We start from the raw sequence: 18,929 nt of genomic DNA on the forward strand, positions 1-18,929 counted from the left end.
ATTAGTTCTGAGAACTTTTTCTCTTCAAAGTATTTTAAAAAAATTGAAATAATTTGCATAACACAAAGTAGAATATAACATAATCGTCTGGAAGTTGTAAAACTTCGCGTTTTCCCCGATTTATTGCTGTAAATTAATTACTCAGAAGAACATTGTTTACGCTTGCGAGTGTGACCTCACGTTGAAATTCTCTCGCTTTCTGTCGTGTATCTCTTCCCGATAGTCGTTTATTGTGTTCTCCCAATTCATTTTGCGACATTTGCCTGTCGCAGATTCATCGATTGAATTGTATCGATAAGTCCGCTCTATATATTCTGCTTGATCTTGAAGATTGCATGAAACGATATTGTTAGTAGCATGAGCTGATCAATTAGACACGTTCATAGAGACACTTATAGTTAGGTTCATTTATTTCTGCACACGTACTAAAATTTGCACGTCTATCAGCATCCTTGCCTTAAAATATCGCTATATAATTGAACTCTTAGCTAGCATATGTGTTACCCCCCCCAACAATAGTGTAACCGACAACATCTTTCTCGGGATATCATGTAGGAAATATCTTTCCGCCGCTTTTTACACACGCCCTTTTTAGATTTAATGATGTGTAGAACAGAGTAAATATGTGTGAGACGCGATATCTCCGAATTGTCTCGGCACGGAAATGGCTACGGGCTCTATCCTCGGTGAGTACTCCGGGGTTCTGGAAGTATTCTTCTGTTGTAGGGATTACTGCTGCCGCTACGCTCAGGCAAGTTCAGAAGCACACCTCTGCTAAAGTAGTAAAGCGCTTGTGTCGCAAGATTAAAGTACGTAGGCGCACCTTAGAGTAACGTATGACTGTCACTTTTCTGCACTTCTTACGTGAGTATCTTGAAGTTTCACGGGGACTTCGTCTCGCGCGCGCGCGCGCGCACATGGTCCTACAGAGATTCCTTTTCGAGAATGTCGCTCGTCCCATTAGAGACGAGCTTTAACATTTGGACCCATTCTGCTTCTGTCATTTTACGAGCGAGTCTTATTCACAATTCTGTTTTTTTTTTTTTTTTTTTTTTTGCTAAAAGTGTGTCAAAGTGTTCACAGCTTTAATGTATTAATATTTGCTTCGAGAAAAAATAACTGTGTAATCTTGTTTCAAACACATTTATTTTTTGTGAAGTAATATCTCGGTATCTTTTCAATTCGTTGTAACAAGATATACAATATAATGTTATTATCTTGTTGATATATAATGTTATTATAGTTTTTAACACTTTAATCTTCGATTGTTTTCCAAAGAAGATTTTGCAAACCGCAATTTTATATTATTGTCGAAGTGGCAGTGGTACATTTTTAGAACTATAAAAAAATTACATTTACGCAGCTGGCAATGTGAAACAAATCTTTAAACTTTTAATTCTCATAATCTTACCTACGTGCGAAGTATTTTCTAGTTCAAAATAAGACTGTGCTTTTTATTTAACATATGTGTTACATAAAATTTTTTTCACATCGCTAGTATTATTATCTATTATTGTTTCTGCGTACGTGTATGAGATATACGTGTTGTACGTAACAAAAGCATGTATACGTAAGCATGAGAAGAACATATTTATAATATATCTCACTTTGCTAGATTCTCAGTATATAATGTTTTAATTGTCGGATAATTATTACCATCTAATAACAATGATAGGGACGTGTAATTCTTAAAAGGGAAAGTAAGTTTCTGTGTTTCTAATACCTCTCTACTGCTTCCTTTTAATCGTATTAATTTTCTTGAGTTTTCCTTTTATATTTATTTTTTTATACTAATCCCATAACATGGTAGAAGAGTGAGTTTTTGCTTCACGTACATACTAACACATTTCCGTATTACACAATTAATTGTCGCATATTTCGATTGTTTTATTAACAGACGCGCCTTCTTCTTGCATATTAAGTATAAATAAAGCATATAATTAATACACTACTCTATATATGTACACTACATAACTCTCTTGTTTCTAATAACCTGATTTATTTCTCGCTCTCGTACGAAACGGTATCAAATAATTTTCTATTTTATTTCAGAAATAAAAGCAAGGAAAAAGCATGCAGGTAAGAGATAATTTTCTTGGTGTCCGAACGTTTTCAGTAAAAACTAACTTAGCGCATGAAAGACAAGCCGAATAGATATTAACAACGTAGAATATATTAGCTCTAGTTTATCTTTTGTTAAAACTTACGATTGTAATAACTCCGCTTGTAATTCATGTAATAATTTTGATTAATTTGATCGTATAATTAAAAAAAAAAACGCGCGAGCGCGCGTTTTGTCTTTGTCCAATTAACGTAGCAAAAATGGCTTAAGATACATAAAGATAATAATGGTTCGTGTCGATCAGTCTTATATTCTTTTGTAAAAAAAAAAACGTTATATTGTAATAAATAAGACAAAGAAAGAGAGAGAAACTATGAGCCGCAAGCGCTGTAACTGAACGATTGATTGAATACAGAGAAAGATCTTGGTTTCCTACGAATTGGCTCGTTGAACGTTCGCGTGAAACGTACGACGGAAGCCTTCAGCCAATTCTTGGGAGTGGCATCCAGCAGCACGGCTAACAACGAGAAGATTCACAAGTCGTGGGGATCCGCGGATAACGTGCAGGTATTATTTTCTTGAATTCTTCACTACTCTTGCGGAGAGATGTGTAATCAAAAGTAATATGTAATTTTCTTGATATAAAATGCGCGAAACACTTTCTTTGACTAACACACTTTTTATTGTACAAGATAAACGTGTACACAAACACATCAAGAGATATTACACATTTAGATACACAAAAAGTGTCGTCGACTAGACGACATCTAGATTTAATACTTAAATTTAATCATTTTGAATAATTAAATATATATATAAGATTATTTTTCTCTTCTTTGACAATATAATAAATACGATAGATCGCAACTTGTATAAGTTTGTAACACGTTCCATACTATTATAATTTTAATGCGTATGTATTTTGATTCTTTTCTCTTCTTATAAAAGCTGGACCAAAAGATAATGCCACCGCCTAAGTACGCGCCTATCAAGAAGCGAAGGAGCAGACGGCCGCAGGACTTCGGCTCATCGCAAGATAAACAGCAAGCCGCCAGTCAACCGACTACCCCGTTGCTTCAGGGCAAGGTCAGCCGACCAAACCGGGCTGTTCAACGTCGACCGACGTCCACAACGTCCGTCAGCTCTGGCTCTATCGCGTCCAGCGGTATCCAGCAGAACGGCGATTCGGACTCCGACACAGCTTGCGGCTTCGACTCCGCATGGCGAGGATCAGCTCAGCTCTAATTAACGTAATTCGCCATCCCCTAGGCATCGTCGCCTTATGCTTATTCATAAGTATGAAAGAGCTCTATCTCTCTTCGGAGATTGCAATATCGTTAGCAAGCCCTTTTTATTCGGAAACTCAGATGTCTATATGTGAATGATTCTCGCGAATATTATGATCAAAATAAAAGTAAAAATGTGTTTCTCTCAACATAAAACGGACATTTCAAAATTGTTGTATGGATTTTTTTTTTGTACCTTATTTACAGATCGCTCTGCTTATTGTGTTATAGGGTTTTAATTGTTACTTTACATATTACAGAATACTAGATATATGAAAAAATACATATCCATTTTTATCTGTTAAAGTTTTATCAGTAATTTTTATTTTCAAAACAATGTGCAGTGTTTCTTTTTTAATAAATAGACAATTTTAAATCTTTATGTAATGTACGAAACTTAGAGAAAGAAAAACAACAATTTGATGTTTGAATACGTTTATCTTTGTGTAGCGAGATCAAACTAGAAATGTATTACAAATTTGCGTATAGAAAACGAGCATTTCCTTTTGCACTTCTCATCTTAAGATATTTATCTAGATTTTAATTTTGCATTTTCAAGATGTTGTAAATTAGATGTGTTCATATATATTGATATATATTGCACAAATTTGTTACATAACAATACGATGTCTTTTATATGAAGAATCAACAGTGAAGAATTGTTCTTCATGTAAAAGAGTTAGGAATTACAAATTTTTTGTTTTATTCGATTATCAAGATGTTTTTCTATTTTTATTTATGTGTTATAAAAAAATGCTAATAATTGTATCGTGGATACGTATATTTACAATGTGAAAACACTTATATTATTTTTATTTATATAATGTATTGAATAATTTTTAAGAGCAATAAACATCATGTTTAAGTTTAAGTTCTTATGTTAAAATCATATATATATATATATCACTTAATATATATTGTATTGCATTCGTTTTTTTTTATTAAAAAAAGACCAGAATGTGTAAATACAAACCTATTGAGTCGTGTTATTCGTGTATCTCTCTTTTTTTATTGAAAGTAAAATATGGCCTTTACAAGCTTTAAATGACCCCGATATATATCCGAATATCTTCCATTCTTCTCTACTTCTTTCTAGCGACATCTTTGCTTGGTCGTGCAACATAATATAAGACTCGAAAGATAAGTAATACTTTACGAGTATTTTAATTAAAAAAAAAAAAAACCATTCCAGACTGCACAAAAGTTCAAACGATGTAAAGATGTAAGTATCTAAAAGATAAATAAAATAATTTAGATGTGTCTCTTTTAGATATCTTTGCAATACGTCTTTTGGCTGTTTCGATGTATGTGAAAATTTATAATTTCTGCACAGTGGGTAGACTTTATTCACTACGAAAAAACCAAAGTTCTACAAACAAAAAGCGTATTCCTAGCTCTAATAAATAAATAGGTATTTAAGACGGTCGGGAATACAACGATTATATAATAGCAGCAAAAAGAAGACTGAGAGCGGCCAGGACCATATGAACAACTGTAATTGTAAATAGCTTTTCCGCCCTAAGCTAGCGCTATATCCACCGGTGGTGCACCTTGGCAACTACCTATGTATGTTCACGAGCGACTTGTCGGTGCGTACTCTGTGTCCAAACTAGGACATGGTTCTATTCCGTGCTATGTTCACAGCGTGGGGTTCTATCCTGTGCTGTGTGCACGAGTCGAAGTAAGTGTCGAGAAAGATCAAGCAGTCGTCCAGCACCAAGAACACCGAGATGACGGCGGTATACACTAAGCGAAACCACCGTTCGTAGAAGTTTCCACGAGCGCATACCGACAAGTCGCTCGTGGACATGGCTACGTAGTTGCCGATGTGCACCACCCATGGACATAGCACTGATTTACAAGGAGGAAAAGCTATTACAGTTTTATGGCCCTGGCCGCTCTCAGTCTTCCCCCTGCTTCTATCAGTGAGTATTCCGCAAATGCAAATTCCGCGCGCATCGTTATCTCCACTTTTCTTTTTTTAAACCCGTTTTACATTAAGCGCAAGACGCAAACGCAAGTCATAAGTCTCGTGAAATTGACTAATCACATTGATCAAATCAGGAAATCGTCCAACGTGATTGATCAATTTCACGAGATCTGTGTCTTGCATTTGTGTCTTATGTCTAATGTAAAATAAGTTTTATGCGCAGGCTGATTCTCTTCTCTCATTGAACAGAGCGTAACAAGTTGTTTGATGACACAATTGTCAAATTGAAATTTATTCGGAGAATTTTCACATGTGAGATATAAAATAAAGAACATCTGTAACTCTATATTAATGCATTAGTTAGCATGCAATAAATGTACATTAAATAAAATAAGTTTATTATAATTATATGACATAAAAAAGTATGTTGCAACATTCATTGTTTATCATTTTAGAACGGATCGACGATAAAAGACAGGCGACATTCTTGATTGTCATTTTCATTGTGTAGCAAAAAAAATAGGTTTATAAAAATGTACGACATATGTCATCCTGCCGTAAGTGATCATTTATATTATGTATCACATACACTGTTCTTTTAAGTGTAATAACATATTTAAGAAATCTTAAGAGAGAAATAGGAACATCTTTTGATTTAATGTCTGATTGTGAAATTATATTTACTGATTTACAGTATTATCATTTATGCAAGCTTGGATGCAATGATCCAGTAAAGACGAGTACTGCGTTTTATGTTTATATTGAATTGTGTGAAGGTATATTAAAAGTTTGCATTTTTTAAATACTTCGTATATATATGGATTAATAATTTGTGTATAATAACATCTAGTTAAACGCTTTTGGGATGTCAAATATAAATATAACGAAGATCTGGATCTCTTTTATTTTGAGATAAAAAAAAGAGAACATTCTCCATTAGAGATTTATGTACCTTGGGCAACCAAATATACCATCTCTTTTGATAAAATTGAGAAGATGCAACAGTCATTGCAAAGTAAACGGTAATTTGTGAATTTTTACTTTATGATATATTTCCTATGATTATGATTTTTGTATTTTATTTAAGTTTTATTGCTCTATATGTCTTTGTATACAAATAACAAAATTTTTTCAACAGAATAACTTTCGTATTTAAGTCTGAAGACAGTAGTAGTGTTTTTTATACAGTAACTGAAGGTCTTGTAAAACCAATATCCCCAGAAGTGTCACAGAAACTGAAAGAAAAGGCAATTAAGAAACAAGAGTTGGAAAAGGAAATTAGAAAAAACATATCACATCTATACGAATTAGCAAAAAGTTTATCTCATAAAACTGATAATCAACAGTGCAGTGTAGACATTGTTGCAGCAGGGCCTTGAAAAATACTGCTTCTATTGTGGAAATATTATGATACTGTTTATTTACTTAATATTTAATTATAACATGCTATATTTGTGGTTACTGTATTATTGCGCTTACTGTATTTTCCTTTTGTTAGCTTACATATAAGTGTTACACTATTCATATTCTTTAGAAGTTATGTAAAAACTCTGTACTGATGTGTAGAAACTAAAACATTTACCATATATATATAACTTTTCTTGAAAGATAAGTGAGATATCTGATAGGATAGGAAAAGGTGTACGTAAAAAACAAATACATGGATGTATATAGTTTTAATATCTATTTTTTAAAAGTAATTTATATGCATGTATAATGCAAATTATAAGAATATCTCTATAAAGATTGCATAATTATTTGAAGTGATATGTAATAAAAGCTGCCACTACAAAATTACATATGCATTAAATAAATTAATTCTTAACACTCTTTATCTAGTTGTATAGTATTCATGTATCAATTAGTCAATTAGTTGCTACAAAATACGAGGCACATAATTTTCTTTATCATAAAATTAACGATAAATATATATAGCGAACATTTTAACCGAACTTAAATCTAATATTATATAGAGAGAAATATGTATATATATAAAAAATGTATAACATGAAGTATATAAGCTAATAAAAATCTCTATAAATCAAAAATAAATCTATCTACAGAAAACACAATGGTTGTATAAATATATACAGATTTTTAAATCATCATATTTTACCACACCATGTATACTCCAAATTAATGAAATAATTTCTGCAAAATATGTATCCGCAATGTTAAAACAAGTAATTTGTTCATGCCTTACATATGATATACGTGTGTATATATCGTTCTGTGTGTGTATATTGTATAAGAATGCAAAATTATAAAATTATATTATCTCAACATCACAACACATTTTCACGATACAAAGTTACAAAGTTTTTAAAAGTACACTTTGGCAGTTGAAAGCATCATAAAAACAGAATATTGTATTGTTCAGAAGTGTGTTATACATGAAAACTTCAAAATAATATGCATGTATATGAATAGGATGTCTCTAGATAACCTTATACTCTTTTTTTGTATCTAAAAAACTTTAAACAATTATAATATATTAATGTATATATTTATACTCGCACAAATTGTTTTAAATTATCATTTTGCTTTTCAATAATTTCATATGTATTTTCTGTATCTTTAATAAGCGCTGTCAGGTCTTATTATTTTTGCCTGATTTGCTACTGAAAATGTTTTACAAAGTTTATATTTTTTATTTTAAAAATACACACAATGTGTGTACATAAAACATTAAAAAATTAAAATATTATGTAAAACGTATTTACATTAATTATATAAAACAGGCACATTTAAAAATTCTGTAGTATTCAAGTAATTATCGACAAATTTAATTATTTGTATATATGTATAAAATAGTTATCAAAGTGATTATCAATTTGTAATTGCAATAAGGCAAATAGATCTTAAAATTACCTCGAAAGGGGTATCTCAAATCTATCATTAATATGATGCAGTCAAGTTGTTATTTTCTAGTTATGATATTAAACAGTTCCGTTCAGAGACGTTGGTAATGTGACAAATTTTTGATTTGAGCGATATTAAAAGCAATATTATAAATAAATTTTGGCAAATGTAACTGTATAACAAACTTGAAAAAATCTGTAAGAATAAGCACTATAAGATCTGTCAAGATTTAACAGATTCTGTATATAACGAACTAATTCATACACGATAAAAAATTGGATAAACTATATTAAGTCTTACATATGATTTATATAAAGATCTATTTGCAATATGCTTTTTCCAATTTATTTAATTATATGCATTTTTATAAAATTTATAACTCAATTTTAATTCCAATTGTAATCTTGTAAAAGAAATATATACAGAGATATAAATCACAAATTCAAAAGATTTTTTTGTCTTTGTTATTATAACAACATTCAGAGAATTTTTATTGCTTGTTATCAAAAAGTATCCAATCATCATCATGATGTAGGCACCTTTTAAGTGATGAAATCATCACGAATGTCAGTTCGATTGTATACGTATGAAGAAATCGTAGACACAAATGACGGTTTTGCAAAGGATTAATTATTAAATATTAAAGTAATAGGATTAAATAATATAGCATTTATAAAAATGTTTTATAGCATTTATAAAACATTTTTCACAATTACAAAGAAAACTAATTTAGGAGTTTTCCGTTTTTCAGTAAAATGTATAAAATAGCTACCTCAATGTTGCTTGATTTTCAGATCAATTTCTACAAGACTGAAATATTGAAGCAATATTTAAATATATTTGTATCCCAATACAAATCCGTCTTACAACAGTACTTTGATGCAAAGTTAATGTCAAGTTAAAATCCTGATCGTGTAATACTATGACAATATCTCAACTACAGTAAACATAGAATTATTCAATATTTTTTTCCGATATTTGGTTATATAGTCATATATATATATATATACAACATAATATGAAAAAGCACGAGCTACTAAAAATTATGAACTACACTGTGAATGTACACAAAGAAATGAATGAAATATAGCAAATATATAAGTGGATTATATATATTAATCGAACCTAAAGGATTCCTAAAGGATTCTGATAATATTGTATAAACATATTGATATTGTATATTCACATGATTCATTGATCTTTCATTATATCATTATAATCTCGCAAAATAGCTATACATAGATTAATTTCCAATTATTGTGTAACAGGATGATAAACAATTATTTAAAGCGCTGAGTGTTATCTGCCGTCGGTGACTGTTGTACATACATAGCGCCACTTTAATTTCAGTTCTTTATCACATGAGCATGAGCAAGTATAGCTATATTTTGATTTTACTTTATGCTTTCTTAGTGAATGTGTTATTTGCATTATAATATTGTAATATAATATTATCCTTTAAGCTTTACACAAAAAGGATATTTATAAAATCCTCGAGTAATTGCCACGTGTTACTGTACAGAAAATAGTAATATATAGATAACAAATTGTTAAAAAAAATAATACATATTCACGCAAAAGGACATCCATATACATATATAATACTAATAACAGGACAATGTTTGGAGATCACTTCTGCAAAAAAAAAAGTGTAAACTAAAATTATCTTTACTTTTATGCGAGAAGAAACTTCTTTGTCACAAGAGATTGACAGGCTTTTTATCGCTTTTTTCTTTCTTTTTCTTTCTATCGTTTAACAATCGCGGAATCACAACTTAACCATTACGTTCGAAACTATGCAAATCACAAACTTATTTACATAGCTCATCGATTCAATAGTTGCGAGAAGCAACTTACTCGATATTATGTTATTTCATGTGTGTAAAACCAGAAAGTGTAAATATATATTATAACTAAGTTTTTTTTTTTTTAATACTTGTTAAAAACATATAACTCATTTTAGCGGAAAACCTGAGATTCAATAAAAGAATTTCTCCGGTAAATGTTATTTACCATGATCCGTTGATATAATGGTAAAAATAAAAAATTCTATATACGCATGACATAATAATATATGATATACTGTTCGCGCGAATAATCGAGTCCCGTGCTACAATAAAGGTTTATTCAATATTATAGCACGTGTTTTTTAATTATGACATGCAAATATATACTTTTCCTCGTCGAGCAATAATTACTAGCACCAATCAGCCATATAAGTAAAATCTTTAAACAAACATTGTTCTAAATCACTGAGAAGTCGAGGATCTTTTGGAGGCGTCAGTTGTGGCTTCTCTGAAGTAAACTCCTCATCAAAATTACTTACATCTTCTACCGAGTGCTAATGATAATAAAAAAAAAAAAATAATAATAAAAGTTTTTGTTAAAAGGTTTTAATTTTTTTAAATATTGCACTTTTGAACTCTAATCTTTGCTTTAATCTTAATTCTTTGATTGATATTTTATGTTTTTATATCAACAAACGTTTCAGAATTAAAACTGAATTGTTACTTACAATTACTGGAACGAATGGTGGTTTCACGCGTCTTAGAAGCAAATCATCCCAAGCAATGTGTCTGAAAAATGCTTGTTTCTTAACGTCCTCCGCGTCTCTTTCGCTGCTACCTAATCTCCTGTCTGGATTCTTCCTGAGTAACTGTTAAAGAATATATAAAACATACGTGTATAACAGGAAAACAGAAATGAAGAATGTAATGGACATATGGTAAGATGTTTACTCGTCTCATAATTGCTATTGCTTCCAAAGACAGGAACCGAGGATATCGTACTTCATCATTTACAATAGAGTCAAACACTTCTTCTTCGTCATCGCCCGGGAAAGGAGACTAAAAACATTTTAAATATTTAATATTTCATATAAAATTGAGATATATATATGTACGTGTGTGTATCGTACATACGCACACGCGCGCGTGCTTTTAACCAATATAAATTACCTCTCCAACAAGCATTTCAAATATCAAGACTCCGAGGCCCCACCAATCCACAGCTCGCGTATAAGAAGTTTCCGTCAACACTTCGGGCGCTAAAAACTCAGGAGTACCACAAAAAGTGCCAGTCCTATCTCCAAATCCCATGCCTTCCTTACATAAACCAAAATCTGCGATCTTAACATAACCTTCTGTATCTAATAGCAGATTATCTAATTTCAGGTCTCTGTAAACGAAAAATCAAATATATTATTTAAAATATATACGTTACTGCATTACATTTAATATATATGATCGATGTACCTATAAATTATGCGATTCTCGTGCAAATATTGTAATCCTAGAACGACGCAAGCAGAATAGAAGACAGCACGTGGCTCGCCAAAAACATCGGCATGTATGTGCATCATAAGATCACCACCAGCTGCATATTCCATTACGAAACATACATGCGCCTGTAATAAAATTGATCTTTTATTTTATCTTTCTTATAAATTATGCTAAACACGTTATGCGGAAAAGAATTATAAAATACCTCGGTTTGGAAGCATGCAAACAAGTTTACTAAGAAAGGATGGCGCGTCGTATTCGCCACTTCAAATATTCTCTTTTCAGAGAGCAAAGATTCCACTTCGTCTCTAGCTATGATATCTCCTTTCTTCAAAGCCTTTATTGCAAAGTATTCTCCGGTGTTTCTATATTGCGATAATATCACTTTGCCGAAATGTCCGCGACCGAGAACGGAGAGGAGCCTGAAGTTCTCCAAAGTCATACCAGTAAGCTGAGAATGTCTTCTTGACTCGTAGGCACTATCTCTATATTGAAGGGGTCTGATTGGCAGTTCATATACAACCTGAAAAATAGAACCTCTAGTTGAAGAAAATTATACATGCTGAAATGTATTTTATTACAGAATTAGACACTTCAAAAATATGATCAATACATATCTCACATGAAAAATTAATAATGTTAGTATATTACAAAACTACGTAAGACAGTTTAATTATGTTTAAGATATAGCGTTTTGTATTGTAACATTTTAATTACTATAATATTTTAATTACTATATATTCTCTATATTATTAATTACATATTTTTGTTATTATTAAGTATACTCACATATCACATCTATTTCTAACAAATAATATAGTAGAAATAAAAAAGATACATGCATAGTACACAAACAGAAGTTAGAAAGATTTAAAAATATACTGTATAGTAAAAGTGTATATATGCATAATAGTATAAATATAAAATAAAAATAAAATGACTTATACAAGCTATTATAAGACTATGTACAAGCATAAACACGAAACATTTTTTTCTCCAATATTTACATGCAACAATGTGTGTTGTAATCTTGTAATATTGCAAAGCAAGCAAAGCAATGTTGTGTTTATACGGAGGTAATGTACCTCATGTACGGAGGTATGTACCTCATCCTCAGGAAACTCGACGACAGGTTGAGGCGAGGGTGTGCGTGGAGAGGATGGTGCAATCAGCACAGGACGGGGCTCTGTAACAAGGGGTCTCAAAGTTGCACCCTGAGAGCTCCCCTTGTCCTCGTTGTGCAGAAAATCAAACTCCCTTAATGCACTCTGTAACTACATTAACTCTACCTCCTTATCTCTAACGCTCGATTGAAACTGCATTAAATTATAGATTGCGTACCAGAATTTTGACTTGAGCAAAACATGCATCACTACATATATGTGTAAAACTATATTCTATTGTAAAATATAATTTCTTCTACAATAAATGTGTTATATATAATCTATTGCAATAATAAATTTTTATTTCACAGGGAGTTTGTGAAAGATTGCTTATTGTTCTTGAAAATTGGAAAAACAGTGTAATTATGTATATTGATTAAAATTATACGTATTAATTGCGTAAAAATCTAGAATTGTGAATTATTCAAGTACTTTTTTTTTGCAATTTATGTAATAATTTATGTAATAAATTGCAAAAAAAATATATAAAAACGTGTATATTTTTGCATTCCAAAATAAAATAATTGAAAAAATTTTGCTTTGAAGCAAAGTGCAAATTAAACTGAAACTAATTTTATAAGTACTACTATTTTATAAGTATGCAAAAAGACATAATATACTTGATAACATGCCGTATCAAGAGATATATATTTACATCAATAGATACCGTTTAAAAACGTTTATTTTAGAAACTGTTTTACTTTTTAAAGTATTTTGGCCCACAACCAAGAGATACCCAAAGTCTTTAAATTCTAATATAAATGATTATAGTTCCTATCGTAAAGTGATAAAAAGTAGAAAAATTGTGTAAAATATCATATAAGTATATATGAAACATACTACATTATATATTTGGTGGCATATATGTATATATATATATTTATATATATATATATTTGCTGTTATATATTATGTGAAAAGTATTTAAAGTATATTTTATATAACATCTGAACTTTTGCATTAATTCATAACGTGTGATTATGCAACGATTTGTGACAGCAATAATATTTTTACATCAAAAGCAGAACAAACGACTTGTCCGATTTAAAAATAATAATATTGCTATATAAAAAGACATATATATACACAAAAAAGTTTACCTCTTGATCTAGTTTAGGAGGTGGTGTAGGCGCAGGCGTAGAAGGTTTCTTTATAATAGTTGGTGGCGGCGGAGGAGGATGTTCCGGAGGACGTGGCAGAGTTGGGCTATTATTCGACGTTGACATTCCCAAGGGCCGTGTACCACCCAATCCACCCTTTTCTGGATCGGGTACTTCGCCGGGAGTTTCGGGTTTGTCTTCGACCGAGGTATCGAACACAAGTTGCAATGGTTGTTGTCCTGTACGAAGAAAACTGCATAAAATATCTTTGCAAGAGCAATTAAATTTCACACAAATTACACTGAGTCCCTTACCTGTTGGTGGGCTTTCCGAGTTTCTAGAATTATTCAGTGAAGGCGCCGAACGTTTAAGCAACCTGCCCCAAGTTGCGACGTTTATATTCATTTGATTCGCTCGCGGGAAATTTTTCACCTGTTGCTTAAAGATCTTGCGTTGACGCTGTAATTTAGGCTTTCGCGATATCATCGGATTCAAGAATTTTATTTCTGCGAACAGCAATCCTTGCGGTTCCAATTGTAAGGCCATGCCGTGTCGAACATCATCAATAAATTCTTCTAAACGTAAAAACTTCACCGCGCAAAGAGATCGCCAATCTTTCCAATAAATGCCTATTTCAAGTTCTCTTGACTTATCTAGCTCAATAGAAAACCTAGAAATTTATTTCGATACATGAACACGAAGCACATAATAAAATATGTTTGAACATATATAAGATAGATATGATATAATTAGAATCAAACATAGAATATTACCTTTGATCCCAAGCTTGTTGGGAACACGGACGCCAACTAGTTTGTCCTACAGTTTGGTTATCCAATTTTATAACCGCCATTATATCATCTAGAAACACAACGACAATCAATAACGGAAATGTTATTCCCAAAGTGTAAACTAAAAACTTACTGCTTGTTTCGTCCTTCACGCTGTATGACTTGCTTGAGCTGCGTCCTGTTACACCTTTAACAAAGCTACGTAAATCAGGACTAGCTGGATGTTCTCTTCTCGTACGTCCAGGCACTTCTTCTGCTAGATCTTGACATCCCATTAACCTTACCTATATCAATCATATATGGCATGTAATTGAAGAAACTAAACGTTATTGATCGCGTTTTATCATGTTCCCAACATACCTCTAATTGTCCTGTGACAGCGGCGCATCTTGATACTGAAGCTGGTACAGTGGCTTTACCCTCCAAAGGACCGCGAAACGGTTGCAATGATGTATAAGTAACAGGAACTGGACTTGCCGACTGTACGCTAGCTAATTCTCTTTTTAACTGAGCTGCGGTGCCGCTATCGGGTGGTAGCTCTTGTCTTCTAAGCTCGAGAGATAATCTGAGTAAGTCCAATTTTCTGCTGGATTCCGCAAGACTTGCTTGAGCCTGGTAATTTATGTAACAATATGTCATTCATGTGTGCGAAACGTTTGTACACATTAATTGTAATATTACGTTAAATTATTATTTATATTCTACAAGCAATATAACATTAACAGGAGATTAAATTATACACACGTAAACAGAAGCGATAATTGGCATAAATCATGTATTTATTAACATTAAATACAATCAGTATAATACATTTCTGTTTAATTTATATAAATGCTCAATTTCCAACAGAATGTGTGTTTAGCAACTCTCCTAAAAATTAATTCAAATAAAAAAAAAGCTACACAGTATATGGAATACTTGAGAAAATTATAAATTAAACACACCCAATCACAATGTGCAAGTTTAACAAAGTTCTTATTTGCCATGAACACTGGAACGCAAATTACTTTATGCGTACAAGACTTATATTATCAATAAATAAAGTATAGAAAGCATGTCCATTTAAAAGCTAAAGAATCAATATATTTAAACTTTCCAGAAAATTGAAATTCAGATGTCACTCTTTGCGCAATGTGAATGCTGGATGTCGTTCGAGTTCACTTAACGAAGAAGATCGACCTCTCGCTTCTTCAAAGTACCTTCGACAGTGCTCGCACGAACATGTCGGATTTTTCGAAGGACCTATATGATGACCGGGTTTTCGAAACGCACTAATTACCGCTCCGAATCTCGAAGCTTTAACGATATGATCAGTTTTTTCCCCATACGGCGTAGTAAAGGGAGACGTTACGCGAGAAGGTATAGTTGATGGGAGAGGAGATGGACTCTTCGATCCGAACGGACCGATACGATCGCGCAAAACATTTGAATGTGGAACGTAATCGCGTGTCGCGAACTGAGAATGTTCTTGAGCATTTCCATCATCCAAACCTAAACTGCCTGCATCAGCTTTCTCTCTGTGATCCTTGCTCGAACAACGGACAATTTTATCTTTTTTAACGATTTGTGATTTATTCTCGCCGGACACGAAACTCCAACCAACCGCTCCGCTCTCGTCGGAATCCTCAGCACTCTCATCGGATGACCAACCAATCTCGTGTTTCTCGAAGTACTCTCTCATTTTTCTGTTCTGCAGAAGGTGTTTTCGTTCAATTTGCGGCGATCGCCAGGATCTATTCTTTTTATTATCCACTTTCGCTGACATATCCAATCTTCGTATTCTGTCTCGATCTATAGAATTGGCGTATTCGAAACTATCGCAAGGTGTCAAATCAGATTTGCTGTTGATCAAAGATTCGATATCCGAGAATGTGTCCTTCGATGATGTCATGATCGTTGACTCGTAATCGCACGGCGAGAGAGCCGTGCTGGACGATGCCGCGGACCACGGTACGGAGTCAAGATCTCGTATACCACTGTACGAGCTAAATCGCGAGGGATAAAGAGAACTCAAAACGTCCTCGCTGTCGTATCCTTTCGAACTGGCCAATGAGGGCATTCTCATCGGCGCGTTTCTGAAACTCGCGCATCGTCGCTCGGCGCTGCGCTTCAGAAAAGCATTCGCGTCCTGAAATCCTCTTGGTAAATTATTCGTCGCTTGAGTGTGAGTGACTCTGACGTCCTCGTTTTCGAAAACGGTCATCGGCGTGCTGCGCTCGTCGTCGCTGACCGTCGTGTTTGTGCTTGCATCATCGTCGGATCCTGTGCAGTAAACATCGATGTGTACCGTTCGTGATTTGTGCTTACTGCTATCTTCTTTTGCGGAGGAATCTGATTTTTCCGCATCAGCCGGAGGATCGGAACTGGAAGTCTTGCATGACGGTGGAGGCGATCGAATTTCCTGCTAAAAGAAGACAATCGTAACATACGACATTTTAATTGCTTCTAAATATTCGGAATTCACTCCTACTTACCTCCTTTTTTTCCTGTTCGACATAATGAGGAATGATACCAGTGCCTGATTTCCTCCTAACTTTACTGCTTCTCGATATAGTCGATGAAGAACGCACTGATTCGACGTCGGTGGTCTGTGAAGACGCGTCTTTGCTGACCGTGGTGGATTTATTATTCGCGGATTTTTCCGCAACGCGGGTGCAAAAGTGCGTGGTAAAGGCGCTGGATGCGGTTCCTTCTGCGCAATCCTCGCAGACTTCCGGAACTGTGCTGAATTGGTGATGGCGCGGGAAGATATGTTGGTGCGACGGTCGATGATGCCAGGAATCGACGGAAAAGATTTTCGACGATTCGTTGTTGGTTTTTTCGGGATTTGTATTGTCAGCGCCCGTAGTGGAGAGCACGATGCTGCACGTGCTCTTGCATCGACGGTTGTACTGCTGGGACGGACGTCGTGCGGGCAAGGTCGTGTACGTGCGCGGGGTGAAATGCTCGCTGTTATAACCGGAGTCGGACACGTTCGCACGACCTCTCGACGACGAGATGGAGTCGTCGTTGCCCGACGAGCCCGAGCGCGGCAGAGTGTAAGATTCGCTTGACGATTTCTGAAACGGTCTCTCGGGCGGCGTGGATGTGAACAGTATATTTCCCCGTTGAAAACCGAAACCGCCAGTGCAGCCTGACGATAAAGATGAAGTGTTGGACGTGATTGCCGGTGTCGTTGGTGTTGTCGTGTTCGGCTCGCTCGTGTTCCAGCGGCATATCATGCGGATACCGCCCGCATCGGTGGTGGTGGTGGTGCCCGGCGGCACTTGCACGGTCTCAGAGGTCACCGCGTCGCCATGGCGGATCGTGACTTCGGCGCGCACGAGCCACGGTGGCACTTGGCTCGAGCCACCGTCGACCGGCCTATCCTGACGTCCGTACATCTCGCGCCTCTTTTTTTTCTTAGCCGCCGCCGCGCCTTTATCCACCGCAGAACATTGTCGTCCTTCAATCGACTTTGTTGTGAGGGCACATCTGTCCAGAAGAGACGATAATGCAATTCTCTCGTCTGTATTCTTCTTTTCATGGATTTAAAATCTCTGTTCGAACGCGCGCAAATCGTTCAGTGATTTCAACACCTGTAACCGCTCATTCGATTTTTCATTCAATGTCGACGTGATATGATGAGAAAAAACTTATGTAATGTCTATTTGAACTTAGCGACTTCTCGTGCTCGACGACCTCGTTCGCAGCACAGTTTTTCCCGGAAAGATGGTAATACTGCGATATTGCATCGCCACTGATCTATTTTCGGGTCTTGTGTGTATGTGTGTGTGTATGCGCGCGTATGTGTGGGTTCGAGAACCGTCCGAGAATACGTTTCTTTTCACTTCAACGTAAAATCTTCAAAGTTGATATCGAAAGAAACTTCGGATGACCGAATGACCACTTTGCACTAAATCTTCATCGTGTGAAAAACTATGTATCTTGATTGCGCGCGATCGATTGTTTGTAAAATTTATCGCTTCGTCGTTGGGAATTACACAATGCTTCCGTGATTGTTGCAGCTACCGTGATCTTCCATCTCGGCAATAAGGCAATAAACTGAGCGACGTAAAGCAAACGACGCGGTGTATAATTAGCACAAAATAAATTTGGTACAACGTTATAGTCGCACTAAGAATATATATATCTGGAATACGATGATACTTTCTCATGCGACGACATCCACCGACGCAGTAATAATCGTGCGCAATAATAATGAACGCACAGCGAGGTCAAGTGTGTGTGCCACGTTACAAAAATTGATTTATTAATTCCTTAAAAATCTCGCGTCTATTGAGTCTCATTGAGCGCGCACCACACAATTGGTATATATGTATATACATACGCACATATATATATATATGCATACATATATCTATGTGATTAAAATTATATTTGTCATATACGATCTCAAAAGCAGCAGTCAAAAATCAATATTATCCCTGAATTAATTCACGCGTACCACACAT

At 34.3% G+C, this 18,929-nt stretch overlaps 3 protein-coding genes across 9 annotated transcripts in view; 2 read left to right on the plus strand and 1 right to left on the minus strand.

Annotated features, from left to right (window-relative positions):
- The first annotated feature begins 740 nt into the window (after positions 1 to 740).
- On the plus strand, positions 741 to 4,219 carry LOC109854465. Its single transcript, XM_020427567.1, has 4 exons — positions 741 to 864; positions 2,053 to 2,079; positions 2,478 to 2,629; positions 3,011 to 4,219. The coding sequence occupies exons 1-4, from the start codon at positions 837 to 839 to the stop codon at positions 3,305 to 3,307; spliced, it is 504 nt and encodes a 167-aa protein (XP_020283156.1). The 5' UTR covers positions 741 to 836; the 3' UTR covers positions 3,308 to 4,219.
- Positions 4,220 to 5,068: 849 nt separating this feature from the next.
- LOC109854484 (tRNA-splicing endonuclease subunit Sen15-like) lies at positions 5,069 to 7,949 on the plus strand. Of its 4 annotated transcripts, XM_020427597.1 has the most exons (6): positions 5,070 to 5,273; positions 5,502 to 5,590; positions 5,734 to 5,835; positions 5,973 to 6,054; positions 6,129 to 6,300; positions 6,417 to 7,949. In XM_020427597.1, the coding sequence occupies exons 3-6, from the start codon at positions 5,812 to 5,814 to the stop codon at positions 6,655 to 6,657; spliced, it is 519 nt and encodes a 172-aa protein (XP_020283186.1). In that variant the 5' UTR covers positions 5,070 to 5,273; positions 5,502 to 5,590; positions 5,734 to 5,811; the 3' UTR covers positions 6,658 to 7,949. The 4 variants fall into 4 exon arrangements, with proteins under 4 accessions (XP_020283188.1, XP_020283186.1, XP_020283187.1 ...); XM_020427599.1 differs by lacking the exon at positions 5,502 to 5,590 and having other exon boundaries at positions 5,069 to 5,273; XM_020427598.1 differs by lacking the exon at positions 5,070 to 5,273 and having other exon boundaries at positions 5,290 to 5,654.
- A 10-nt stretch (positions 7,950 to 7,959) lies between these two features.
- LOC109854483 (serine/threonine-protein kinase N) overlaps positions 7,960 to 18,929 on the minus strand; it is a 31,273-nt gene continuing 20,303 nt past the window's right edge. For 2 of the 4 annotated variants that reach the window (XM_020427593.1, XM_020427595.1), the window contains 12 exons: positions 14,836 to 15,087; positions 14,609 to 14,759; positions 14,458 to 14,545; positions 13,999 to 14,354; positions 13,685 to 13,923; positions 12,507 to 12,695; positions 11,627 to 11,944; positions 11,395 to 11,546; positions 11,098 to 11,317; positions 10,879 to 10,986; positions 10,656 to 10,796; positions 7,960 to 10,481 (listed from right to left, as the gene is read on the minus strand). In XM_020427593.1, the coding sequence (XP_020283182.1) occupies positions 10,338 to 10,481; positions 10,656 to 10,796; positions 10,879 to 10,986; positions 11,098 to 11,317; positions 11,395 to 11,546; positions 11,627 to 11,944; positions 12,507 to 12,695; positions 13,685 to 13,923; positions 13,999 to 14,354; positions 14,458 to 14,545; positions 14,609 to 14,759; positions 14,836 to 15,087 (2,358 nt within the window). In that variant the 3' untranslated portion in view covers positions 7,960 to 10,337. The remainder of the gene's footprint in view (positions 10,482 to 10,655; positions 10,797 to 10,878; positions 10,987 to 11,097; positions 11,318 to 11,394; positions 11,547 to 11,626; positions 11,945 to 12,506; positions 12,696 to 13,684; positions 13,924 to 13,998; positions 14,355 to 14,457; positions 14,546 to 14,608; positions 14,760 to 14,835; positions 15,088 to 18,929) is intronic. The other 2 variants (XM_020427592.1, XM_020427594.1) reach the window with 2 other exon arrangements.

Source organism: Pseudomyrmex gracilis, unplaced genomic scaffold, assembly GCF_002006095.1.
Source record: "Pseudomyrmex gracilis isolate BER0280 unplaced genomic scaffold, ASM200609v1 scaffold_67, whole genome shotgun sequence".
Classification (NCBI taxonomy): Eukaryota; Metazoa; Arthropoda; class Insecta; order Hymenoptera; family Formicidae; genus Pseudomyrmex; species Pseudomyrmex gracilis.

What these genes read in the sequence shown, in the direction of transcription:
- LOC109854465 (XM_020427567.1), top strand. Translation starts at nt 837, where the DNA reads ATGACTGTCACTTTTCTGCACTTCTTAC. An exon ending in CACTTTTCTGCACTTCTTAC is followed by an intron (nt 865 to 2,052) that starts GTGAGTATCTTG and finishes ATTTTATTTCAG; the next exon opens with AAATAAAAGCAAGGAAAAAG. An exon ending in AGCAAGGAAAAAGCATGCAG is followed by an intron (nt 2,080 to 2,477) that starts GTAAGAGATAAT and finishes GATTGAATACAG; the next exon opens with AGAAAGATCTTGGTTTCCTA.
- LOC109854484 (XM_020427599.1), top strand. Translation starts at nt 5,812, where the DNA reads ATGTACGACATATGTCATCCTGCC. An exon ending in ACGACATATGTCATCCTGCC is followed by an intron (nt 5,836 to 5,972) that starts GTAAGTGATCAT and finishes ACTGATTTACAG; the next exon opens with TATTATCATTTATGCAAGCT. An exon ending in CAGTCATTGCAAAGTAAACG is followed by an intron (nt 6,301 to 6,416) that starts GTAATTTGTGAA and finishes TTTTTTCAACAG; the next exon opens with AATAACTTTCGTATTTAAGT.